This window comes from Babylonia areolata, chromosome 27 (assembly GCF_041734735.1).
Source record: "Babylonia areolata isolate BAREFJ2019XMU chromosome 27, ASM4173473v1, whole genome shotgun sequence".
Classification (NCBI taxonomy): domain Eukaryota; kingdom Metazoa; phylum Mollusca; class Gastropoda; order Neogastropoda; family Buccinidae; genus Babylonia; species Babylonia areolata.
Window position 1 is genome coordinate 2,767,680 of NC_134902.1, and position 13,090 is coordinate 2,780,769.

Sequence of the window (13,090 nt, forward strand, 5' to 3'; positions counted from 1 at the left end):
TCCATGGCAATGAGTCACTCAGGGAGTTATCATTGTGCTCGAAAGGAGCCAATGCAGTCTCCCAGCATAACGTAAAAGAAACAAACAGCAACAACAACAAGCAAAACACTATTACAAAGGAAAGAATAAATAGACTGCATGTTCTCATTCATACCCTGATGCCATAAACGCGCGCGCGCATTCTTCCAGTGTCAATGTGTGTGTGTGTTTGTGTGTGTGCCAGTGTGTCATGTGTGCGTGCATGCGTGCGTGCGTGTGTCTGTCTGTGTCTGTGTGTGCTGTCATGATTGACTGAATTCCTAGATAAGTTGCTCGTTCAGTTCGTGTCGTTCATAGCAGTCGGCCGGGCAACATATGCGTTGTCCTGAACCAGGCTGTACAACTGATGTCAACTGATAAAAAGCACAGCTTGAATTCCGAGTCGATACAATAAATATGAAACTGAAATTATAGTGCGGCCGGGTGTGCGTGAGTCATAACTATGTTTACGTGGAAGCCATGTGCCGTGCCACTGAGTGCATGTATGTTGCGGTGGTCACTGAGGTTATTCACGCCACTTCGACACTGATACAGTGTTCGGGCGGGGATGAAGGAACTATTACCAGTTGTAGCCGGCCGCCCTGGGATGGAGGACGTATATATATATATATATATATATATATATATATATATATATATATATATATATACGTGGGTGGGATCACTGAGTGAGCGGGGCGCGTTAATTTAGGCTAATTCCCGTTGTCAGTTCACCTTCAAATTATTTCAGTTTCTGTAGTCCGACTTTTATAACATACAATATCCAAAGATGCATTCAGCATTTTCAGTTGCCGCTGTTATCATCACTGAGGTCAACTTGAGCACATGCAGCGACCGCACACAAGTGCCTCCTGGCGACTCTCCACCCACTGCACCCCCACCCTCCGCTCTCTCTCTCTCTCTCTCTCTCTCTCAGTCTCTCTCCGTCAATCAAGAAAACGAACATGTCTTTATCACAAGTGAATTTGCGTGTGTGTAGCGGCAGTCTATCAGCCCAGGCGGAACTGCACTGGAAATCGCTGAGCCGTTTTGCTGAGTCCCATGCAGCGGACGGACAAAACTGTACATCGTGACAGTATTTTTCGCCTGTAAAGCCGGAAAACAGAGAATCTTTGGTTGCCGTACTGAATGGCCTGTAATCATGTTATCAGTATCTTCCCCGCCCCCACCTCCCAGCCCTCGTTTTCTTCCCTTCTTTGCAACTTAATTCTTACTGTTAGTCATGTACGTCTTTGCTTTTTGTTGCAAGTTGTTCAGTTTTCAAGTTTTTGTTTGTTTGTTCAGGTTTGTAGTGGTCGTGTGTGTGCCGATGTGTGTGTGTGTGTGTGTCAGCAGTGTGTGCCGTTTGTGAGTGTGTGTGTGCCAACGGACGGTGTCAGTGTTTGTGTATCATGTGTGCGTGCGTGTGTGTGTGATCATCAATGCTCTCTCTCTCTCTCTGGATCAGTGAAAAAAGCATTGTCTTGCTTACTCTATTACCCTCAGAAAATAAAATAGATAATTTTGAATTTATTCTCTCTCTGTCTCTCTCTCTCTCCGTATCGATCCTGTCTTTCTTTCCGGTACTGGCCCCGTCTTGGCGTTGTTTTTGGTCAGTGTTGCTGTTGTTGTTGTTTGTTTAGTTTAGACTAGTTGTTGTAGTGGTTTTTTCAAGTTCAGTTGATGTTGTTGTTGGGTTGTTGTTGTTTTTTTTCGGCGGTCACTGGTTCAGTGTGTGAGTGTGTGTCATCCTTGATTTTTACACTCGATCCCTTTTTCCTTCATCGTTCTCCGGCCCTCCGGCGCCAGACCTCTTTTTCACACTATTTAGAATTAGCAATATTCATCACTGACAAGGCTACTGTGCGTCAACTCATGTACTCTACTATCAAACAAAAATAATGTTATTTTTCCCCGCCGGCGGCGGAGACGCCGGTCTCAGTGTTAAGTTGTCACAGTGTTCAGTTTGCCGCGCCGGGGTTTCCATATCAGATATCACTGAAATCATGATTAGAAATATGGAGTTACAAAGCACATTTACTTTTACCGATATCAATCTCATTTCTTTCTCAAGTTTGTCACTGGTCCGACCGGCCGTTGTCGTCTTGTGTGGTTTAATTATGATTAGAAATTCAATATTTATTACACGGAAGCTCAGTACGTGTGCATTACACTCTCACTCTCTCCATACGAACGGCGAAAGAGACGACGTTAACAGCGTTTCACCCTAATTACCACGATCAGAATATTGCAAGTGGAAGGTTCTTATACTGAAGAGGTGTTTGTTGACTGACACAGAATACCACAATTCTGACGACGGAAGCTGAAAGGTTGTGTCATTCAGACACCCACTGGACATCCGAGGGGTCAGTGTGCCGTAAGTGTGTGTGTGTGTGTGTGTGTGTGTGTTGCCGGTGTGTGTGTGTGTGTGTGTGTGTGTGTGTGCAGTGTGCCGTGTGTCAGTATGTGTGTGTGTGTGTGTGTGTGTGTGTACCAGTTGTCAGCCGGTGTGTGTGTGTGTGTGTGTGTGTGTCAGTGTGTGCGGCCGTGTTAAAACTGGCAACGTTATATCAGCACATACTGTCGAGAAACCGTTCATGCGCACAGTATGTTGACAGTACAGGGCGACCCTCTCACTGATGCTGACGTACACAAAATGCATCTTTCGCAATCACTGAGTTCAGTTGTTACGTCATTTGTCAACTGTCCGGAGTCTACAGATGGCTCCGATTAATTCTTACTTGGCTCGCATCAACAGAAGTGGTCGAAGTGCAGATCAACTGCAATCATGAAAATTCACTTCCGAAATAAAATGTCAAAAGTTCATTTCGGCAGTGAAAGTAATGGAAAGAATTGTCAACGGAACAAAAAGCAATTCCAAGCTCACCTGTGGGTATTCAACCGAATCAGAACAAAGAGAAAGAAAAAATAATTGAAAATGGGCAGGAAAAAAAAAGTAGGTAGCAAAATAAAAAAAAGAAAAGAAAAAAAAGACCCCATGTAACCAGCCGCCGTGGCGAAGTGGTTAATCGATCGCGGTCTTACGGCTGTGGGGTGGGAGGGGGGGGGGGGGGGTGGGGGGGGGGGGGCTAGGGGGGAGGGGCGGCCGGGCGGGGGGGGCGGGGGCGGGATACGATTCCTAGAGGAGGCGGTGGGTTTTTCGGCCCCGGCGTGGTCGCGGCTCCGCGGGCTTACCAGTAATTGAAGTGGAAAGTGTCAGAGAACACTGGAACCACACAGTCCGGTGTCATCCACTTCGCGTCTCTGGGTGTCAGTGTTGCTCAAATTTCCTGACCATTACTGCAAGTGTGTCTCTCGGACCGTCCTTAAATGTTAATGGCGAGATGTCGTCATGAAAGGAAGCGTCAGTTCACAGCATTGTCACGTAATCCCCTAACCTCAATGGACCTCAGTCAGTCATCGCAACTGAACATGTACATCGTTATCATCACCACGACCCTGCCCCTCAGTTTATCGTCAATTTTAACTGAAAGTCCCACGATTAATAAATGGCACACTCCGCTCCGCCCGGGCCACACTGACTAACCGGGACCCGGGAGTACTGAGGGGGAAATGGGGTCGGGGTGTGTGGGGGGACTGTGTCTGTATCTCAGTGAAGAGGTGCAGACGGATAATGGGACAGAACAGAAAAAAACAGGAGTGATAGAGAAGGGTCAGTTTAAAAACTGAACTTGAACTGACACTGCACACACACACACACACTCACTATCTCTCTCTCTCTCTCTCTCTCTCTCTCTCTCTCTCTCTCTCTCACACACACACACACACACACACACACACACCGACACTGACACACCTGAAACAACTCAGTTGACAGAGGAAATCATACAAAATGAATAAAGAAAAATCTCTTAAACGGGCAACTGCCGACTAAGTGAACGAACTTGATGAATAAAAGCCGGCGAAAGAACTTATAATGAGAAAACGACGAATTGATTACGGCAACAGAGATTGTACGAAAAAAACAAAAACAAAAACAAAAAAACCCAAAAAAACAACTGAAACAAACGCTCTCAGAAATTAAGAAAACGACGAATTGATTACGGCAACAGAGATTGTACGGGAAAAAAAAACACAAAAAAAAACACAAAAAACCTCTCAGAAATTAAGACAACAAGAAAGCTAACAGAGTGAAAGCAAACAATTTGAGGTCGACTGACAATTCAGTGAGGCAATTGAGGGGAACGAACCACCCTTAGCCCCGTCCCCTCCTCTCTCTCTCCCTCTCTCTCTCATACACCCACACACACCGTGGCACACACACACAAGAACGGCGCACACTAAGACACACTCTGTCAGACACACACCTCAGTGAACGCTCAACTGTAATTTTATTTCGGATAAGGACTTCTGGTGTCGAACGACTGAACGACAGCCAAATGTTACCGCAGCACATTGGTAAACACTTGAAACACACAACATGCGCACGCGCACGCACATCCTCCCGGCCAGTCGCGCGCGCATGTCTGTTCATGTATGTTTGTGTTTGTGCGTCCCTATCTGTGCGTAACTGTTGTGGGCAGCTGTTGGGTACATATATTATGAACAGTGTTAAAATGTATGGCATTGTAGTGTGTGTGTGTGTGCCGCGGTGTGTGTGTGTGTGTGTGTGTTGTGTGTGTGTGTGTGTGTGTGTGTGTGTAACACTGATGTAATGTGTTACTGATGTAAACAATAGTTGCTGGTTTTGTTTGTTTGTTTGTTTGTGTGTAAGGTGTGTGTGTGTGTGTGTGTGTGTGTGTGTGTGTGTGTGTGTCAGTGTGCCGGTGTGTGTGTCAGTGTGGGTGTGCGTGTGTGTGTCAGTGTGGCAGTGTGTGTGTGTGTGTGTGTGTGATTGATGACCGGGAAATTATCAATTAAAATAGTGTCCTCCACTTTTTCTCCGGCTACGAAAATCCGCAAAAAACCGAACTAGATTAAGGTTAGTGGACTGTCGGAGACTGAAACCCTATGACCGTGAGTCATTATCGGTAACTAAAACCTTGTTATTAGTAGGAAGTAATTTCTCCCAACAGTTCTCTAGAACTGGTTTGCTACAACGTGATTTGGACACGTGGGCATTCAATTCTTTTCGAGTCAGCACTGACACACATAAACGCCCTTGCAAGGGGTATGTGGGTGTGTTGGGGTGTGGTGTGGGGTTATTAAGAAAAAAGCCAAAAAAACAAACAAAAAACAAAACAAAAACAACAACAACAACAGAAAACAAACAAACAAACCAAAAAAACCTTGCTTCTGTTCATTAACTTAAAAAAAACCAAATCTTTTATATTTTGAAACTGAACAACCGCCGCTCCCATGCACACACACGACCATGCAGTTATCGATCACTGACAGCCACCTGGTTTTATGAGCTACGATTTGATGAAATTTGAACGCATGGACATTGGGAAATGATTGCAATACAGGAGGGAAGGACCGATAGCAACAACAATGACAGAAAAAGGGGTAACTTATGGGTGAGGCAGTCAAATGTCTTTGACCGCAAAACAAAAACGTCTTTCGCAATGTGCCACACGCACGCGTTCAGTGGGAGTTCTGCGGTAGCGCGGACAGTGCGCATGCGCATCAAACAAATCGTCTGCAAGCAGATGCGAAAGTGCGGAAATAGCTCTCGTACAACTTCACTAGGAGTTTAGCAGTCAGCAACGAAGCACTGATCGTGAGAGTGAGTGGTGGTTTTTGATATATTGGAACTTCTGCCCGCAAAAATGGCTGCAAACAACGTCAGAGTGTTGAATGAAGGCGCTTCGTCGTCAAACAAACCAGAACCTGCGCCTGACATTGCTGCGAAACTTCAGAAATTAATGCTGAAGTAAGTTCCCTTGCTTTTCTTGGGTTCAATCCAGCACTCTTGGAGTTGACACAAACAAATCCGTTGAGATTAATATTGAGAGAATGAAACCGTGCTCAGATCTGCTTTCAGTCCTTTCCAGTAACGATAAAATCGAATATATTTTTCATACGATAATACAGGGGAAAACATTTTAGTCATTTGATCGTACGCTTATAAAGGGATGAAAGTTATTTACAGCTTCAACTCGGCTAGACGATCTGCGCTTAAAAGAATGATATCTCAAGCGCGTCACGGTTATTACCAACTGCAAATAAGGCTTATCAGCCATAGAATCAGACGGGTGTCTTGTGATGCACTCAGACAATTAATATGCAGACAGACAGATAAAATGACACAGACACACCCAGTTGCAACACACAATGCGCAATACGTGTGCATGCACTCTCGCTCGCTTTCTCTCTCTCTCTCTCTCACACACAAACATACACATACACACACATATTTACTCACTGACATAAGCAATCAGTGACTTTTTCTCCCCAGCAGTTCCCATCACCCCCACCCCATCCTTGTCTGTTATCACTTTAAGTGGAAAGACATTAAACTAAGGAATGAAAGAACACTGACATTTTATTTACTTTTTTTTTTTTTTTTTTTTACAGCATAAGATTGGCTTTTATGTATGTGAGGCACACACTGACATGAGCAGTCATGCTGAGTGATAGACACTAATCTGTAGAGTGCACAAATTCACACAGGTCTACACAAAATTGCAGCGCATAAACTTTAAACAGACTCGTGTGTGAAATGTGTATATGTGCACAAAGACACACATGTGTAGACTTGTACACAGACTCAACACACATGCACACACACACACACACACACACACGTATATATATATACACACACATACACAGTGACACACACACACACACTGACGCACACACAGTGACACACACACACAAAAGCATGTACACATGTATGCATAAGTGTTACATAGACATGCATTTATTGGCTGTATCTTGAGCATTTTCTGTACCTACAAGTGGGTTTTTATAACTGTTTGATTCATTCCTGCAATTTAGGCAGATATATACCCAGCTTTTAGGATTTAGTGTATGCTGGGTGTGTTTGTTGTTTCCATAACTAAACAGACACTGAAATTGGTTTACAATTTTTTAACTGTATGTGAGAAAAGGATAAACCAATGGGATTACTGAAAAAGTATTGTTTTGAACTTAAAGTTCTTATTGCACTAAACTGCAGTGCAATAAACAATACAATCCAGTATGTTTCATTGTTTGTGTTTGTTTGCATAGATACATTTGTGTGGTGCGTGTGCGTGCTTTTTTGTATACATGCATATGTGACAAAATAAATCAGGTTAGATTTAGACAAAAAATAATCTGATACTCAAAACTGATTTCTCAAAAATGACTGGTATGAATGCATTCAGTCAAATGTAAATTAAATATTTGATTTATGATATTGTATATTTTACTAAAACTCTTTTGGTAGATTAGAAAAAACAAAAACTTAGCAACATTATCAATCAGTTACCAATCAGTGTGTAGTTAATCTCTCAGAACACTGGTTGATCAAATGGACACATTAAGAAAACCTATATCCTTGTCAGCGTTAGTCTGTGGAAACAAGAACATACCTATCATGCACACCCTGGAAAATAGTTTGACTGCCAGCTTGGTGCGGCAGAAACTTTTGCATACAAAAGCCCAGTTGGATACAAGTGATAGTGGGAGTTCCATCCCGCAGACCGGAAGAAAGAAAGAAGGGCAATGAAAAGAACATCAACAGCAAGACAAAGCTGTACTGTGCATGCATGAATTATGCGTTTAACCCCTTGACTGCTGATCCAAGTTGTGGCATCAGTTTTAAAACATCATTTTCTGCTTTTTGTGCACCATTCAAGGATATGACTGATTCTTCTGACAAAACATGATATGGTCCAAGAGGAACAAGTCAAATCAAAGAATGATGACTAACATTCCGACGGTATAACTTCTGTTTTATCTCAGTGAAGTGACAACCCTTTTCTGACAAGCATGCTCAGCAGCAGCAATCAAGGGGTTAAAAATACACATAAACCAGCCAACAGCAAAGATTCAGATTGCCTAGCCAGCTGAATGCTTTTTGTAACGATGGTAGTGTGATGTCCATACACAGAAAGTGAAAGTATAATAATTATTGTCCCTTGTTATTGGTGCATGCTCAGAGATCTGGTTCTGCTGACAGCCGTTGCATGGAATGAAGATTGGCTAAGCTACACAGTTTATTCAAAATCCTTTAATCTCTTGTTTTACTAAGTTGTATGCGTGCCATACATTAGATTAGACATCAAAAGGATGGGATTCGAACCCACATGGGACCCCCAAAAACGGAGTATGGCTGCCTACATGGCGGGGTAAAAATGGTCATACACGTAAAAGCCCACTCGTGTGCATACAAGTGAACGTGGGAGTTGCAGCCCACGAATGCAGAAGAAAAAGAAGAAGAAGAACCCACATGGGGAAATGGTTGAATGGCTGTCAGGGACAATGATGGTGTTGTGGTTTGCTCAGGTTGAAGGGGAAGTTCATGGAGAGTGATGGGAAGAAAGTGAACTACGTGGGTCTGAAGAAGAGCAAGGAGTTTGAGGAGTACTTGGTTCAAGTCCGGGACCTTAAGAACATCAAACTGGACGCCTTGACAGAGATTCAGCGAAAGGTGTTTTTCATCAGTATCCTTTTTTTTGGAAATGTACCGTTGGTTTCTTTTATTGTGTGTGTGTGTGTGTGTGTTTGTGTGTTGATGAAATGAATGCAGTTGATATTATTGCGTGAAGAGAGTGTGCAAAATGGGAATGCTTAGAGGTATTGTCGTGATATGTTAACTGTTTGTTGGGCTGAAGAAATAATATCTTCTTTCTTGTGTCTGCTGGCACGGTTGATCATTCTCCACCCATCCTGTCTGTCTTCCATCTTCTCCCTCTCTTTTGTTGTTAAAAAAAAAAATTGTGCATACCATCCCACCTATTTCTCATCATTGTTTTTCCATTCTGTGTAAGAAACCATTTGCAATATACTTACGTAGACATTGGCTTTGTCTGATCTTCTACCATTGTGCTATTTTAATTGATTTTACATTATATTATCAGTGGTGAAAAGAAAAATATATACCGCAAAGGATCAGTTGAACTTTAAGAATAAGAGGAAAAAGATAGACAAAATACATTGTGAACAGAGAAATATGGGTAGCTACAGGAAAGCTTTGCATTCTGTACAATTTTCTCCACGCTTATATGCAACCTGCCTCAAACAGCAAAACCATGATGGATGAGCCGGCATTGCAGTAATGGTTATTCCATGGAGCTGGCTGGGCATCTCGCAGTGTGTGCCGAAGGTAACAGGGGAATCTAGACAAACAGCTGTGGGGCAATTCAGCGGGCAGTTCCAGTGAGGGAACAGAACTTCCAGGCTATTAACCTACGAACGTGCTGCCGGGTTATTGATCAGCTTCTAGAGCAATGACAGTCAGACATCCTCACTCACCTCTCCATAAAGTTGGATTGCTCATAGTAATATTTGTTTCCTTTTATTTGCTGTGTTCGATTCATGTTTGTTCGTGAAATTGGCTTCCTTTGTTTACTTTTAATGTTGTTTTGTTTCCTTGGTTAATTTACTTTAGATTTATTTATTGTTACTTAGAATTTTTGGGGTTTTTTTTTTGGGGGGGGGGTTTGGTTATATCTTTGTTAGAATGACAAACCTGAACAACTTCATAACAATTTGTTTAAAGTATTAAGAAAAGAAAAGATAAAAGAAAAGAATGTCACTGAATACACATATTATATTTTGATACATCATAAAAGTGGAAGAAAACAAGTGCTGATAATAACTGAACTATTCATTGTTTAAAACTGTGCAAAGATGTATAAAGAGGGGAAAAATATGGGGAAAGATAAAAAAAAAAAAAAGAGAAGAAAATTGGAGAATGATATGTATAAACCCTTCATACACAACAATTGGGGGTCATTTAAATTCTCGCTGAGGGAGAAAGCCAACTGTTATGCCTGATACTCTGCAGTGTTGTTCCCCTGTGAACTCCTCAGATATCTCAGCATTGACTATGAATATTGTCCTCCTTTGGAAATGGCCCAGAGATGCCAGTCATCGTTAACATTAAGAGGTGTTGTCAGTCACAGCGGGGGAAAAGTCACAATTCAGTGACTTCCCAAACCCAGCCATGAAGGATGAAGTCAATTCAGTGACTTCCCAAACCCACCCTGATGGATGAAGTCAATTCAGTGACTTCCCAAACCCACCCTGATGGATGAAGTCAAGACTGAGTAGAAAACAAGTGGTAATAATGATTATATTGTGTAAAAGGAAATACTAGTACCTGAAGGAATACCTTGTAAATAATTTATCCTTACACCTTATGCTCGAGGATCAGAAAAGGACGCAAGGTAGACTGCTACTGTGTGTGTCACTCATGAGCGCCCAGCTCAACTCAACTGTGGTAAACGAAGCGTCATCAGGCACTTGAAGCACTTGAACATGGCGTCCATTGGGTTGAGGGTAGAGATTTGTCCAGTCTCCCAGGACGTCATATGCACAGTCCTGCTAGTACCGTAATGGTACCCCAGTTTGGCAACAGCCCTTCACTGACCACCATACTCATCAGCCGTAGACAAGTGGTTTAGAGCTTGATGATATCAGCAGGACGTACTTAGCTTATCTCATGATCAGTGAGAACATTATTTGTTTATATTTATTAATAATAATTAGACACGATTGTCATACTGCTGGCACTATTGCAGGCAAGAGGTTAAATTCATTGACCAGCATACTCATTGGTACCAGTCAAAGGGTTAACAGCATGAAGATGCTGTTTGCACAAAACAAGCCTGTCTCATGATTAGTGGCAACCAAATAATACACATTAATAACCAAACAAGGTTGATCATACTGGCAGTATCTCACAATACATGACAACCAAATAATACATATTGATAACCAAATACGGCTGTTGATACTGGCAGTAGCTCACAATACATGACAACCAAATAATACATACTGATAACCAAATATGGTTGTTGATACTGGCAGTAGCTCACAATACATGACAACCAAATAATACATACTGATAACCAAATATGGTTGTTGATACTGGCAGTAGCTCACAATACATGACAACCAAATAATACATATTGATAACCAAATACGGCTGTTGATACTGGCAGTAGCTCACAATACATGACAACCAAATAATACATACTGATAACCAAATATGGTTGTTGATACTGGCAGTAGCTCACAATACATGACAACCAAATAATACATACTGATAACCAAATACGGCTGGTCACACTGGCAGAATGTAGGAGGCTGACCCCCACAATGTGTGTGATTGGCATTCAGTATTGATTGCACTGCTCCGGCAGAAAATAATATGATGGTAGACCACTGTTGTCTTCTTCTTCTTCTGCATTCGTGGGCTGCAACTCCCACGTTCACTTGCATGTACATGAGTGGGCTTTTACGTGCATGACCGTTTTTACCCCGCCATGTAGGCAGCCATACTCCGCTTTCGGGGGTGTGCATGCTGGGTATGTTCTTGTTTCCATAACCCACCGAACGCTGACATGGATTACAGGATCTTTAACGTGCGTATTAGATCTTCTGCATGCGTTTACACACGAAGGGGGTTCAGGCACTAAGCAGGTCTGCACATATGTTGACCTGGGAGATCGTAAAAATCTCCACCTTTTACCCACCAGGCGCCGTCACCGTGATTCGAACCCGGGACCCTCAGACTGAAAGTCCAACGCTTTAACCACTCGGTTATTGCGCCTATCGACCACCGTTGTCCACACTGAGGGTCCCTCCCTTCTCAGGCCTTGGGCAGAACAGGACCGGTGAATAATTGATCCAGAATGAACAGGACTTGTGAATAATTGATCAAGAATCAACAAGATTTTTTCCGTTTGTAATGACCTTTCTTTGTGGGCCAGGATTCCTAATGATGACTTGATCTTTTCAGGGTTTGTGTGTGTGTGTGTGTGTGTGTGTGTGTGTTTGTGTGTGTGTGTGTTTGTGTGTGTGTCTGTGTCTGTTTATGTGTGTGTGCATACATGTGTGTGTGTGTGTTTATGTGTGTGTGCATGCATGTGTGTGTGTGTGTGTTTGTGAGAGAGAGAGAGAGTGTGAGTGTGTATTTACATGTGTGTGTGTGTGTGCGTGCAGGGTGTGGTGCATTCATAGCAAAGTTCATCAGCATTGTCAGGCATTCACCTTACTGAAAAGCTTTTTTGGCTGTGATTGAGATTTTATGGAGTAGATGCTGATTTCAAAGGGTGTGATATGTTGGGGTTTCACTTGGCATTTTGCATCGCCAGCCTCCATAGCCATGTGGGCTGATGATGTTTTGCCAGGCAGTCTGCATCTGTCTGTCTGTCTCTCTTTCCCTCTCTCTGTCTCTCTTTGTTTCTCTTTCTCTGTCTCTGTGTCCTCTGGCAGTGTATACACATGTTTGCCTTTGTCTGTGTCACTCTTTTTCCCTCTCTCCACCCACTCTCTTTCATAGTGTTGACAGTGCAAATGCATTACCAGTCATCAGTGGATACATGCAAGTGGCCAGGGTTTTTGGTTTACATTCCAACCATGTTTAGTTTCACTGCAGCCCGCTACAGGCAGGGCTGGGCCAGCAAAGCCATACAGGCTCAGCTTTCACGGTCGTGGTGCAGAGATATTACGCACTTTTCAACCCCATGTCTGTTGCTAACGAACACACTCACCGGTGAAACGTTGTCACCTCACTGAGATGAGACAGAGCTTACAGGTCAGGACGTCAGTGAAGGGCTGTCACCTCACTGAGATCAGACACAGCTTACAGGTCAGGATGTCAGTGAAGGGCTGTCACCTCACTGAGATGAGACAGAGCTTGCATGTCAGGATGTCAGTGAAGGGCTGTCACCTCACTGAGATGAGACAGAGCTTGCATGTCAGGATGTCAGTTAAGGGCTGTCACCTCACTGAGATCAGACACAGCTTACAGGTCAGGATGTCAGTGAAGGGCTGTCACCTCACTGAGATCAGACAGAGCTTACAGGCCAGGACATCAGTCACCAGTCTTGATTTGGCCTTGTTTTTGCATTACTCTGGTTTGAAACTAAAAATCCGTGACACCACTTAAAAATGTTCACACAAAAAGATGTTCTTACACTTCATGCCACACTGATCTGGATTTTTT

General features: G+C 43.0%; 1 protein-coding gene across 1 annotated transcript in view; it reads left to right on the forward strand.

Annotated features, from left to right (window-relative positions):
- The first annotated feature begins 5,662 nt into the window (after window positions 1–5,662).
- The window catches only part of LOC143301401 (uncharacterized), a 39,246-nt gene continuing 31,818 nt past the window's right edge, over window positions 5,663–13,090 (forward strand). Inside the window, exons 1-2 of the mRNA XM_076615650.1 lie at window positions 5,663–5,854; window positions 8,419–8,576. Coding sequence (XP_076471765.1) covers window positions 5,751–5,854; window positions 8,419–8,576 — 262 coding nt within the window. The 5' untranslated portion in view covers window positions 5,663–5,750. The remainder of the gene's footprint in view (window positions 5,855–8,418; window positions 8,577–13,090) is intronic.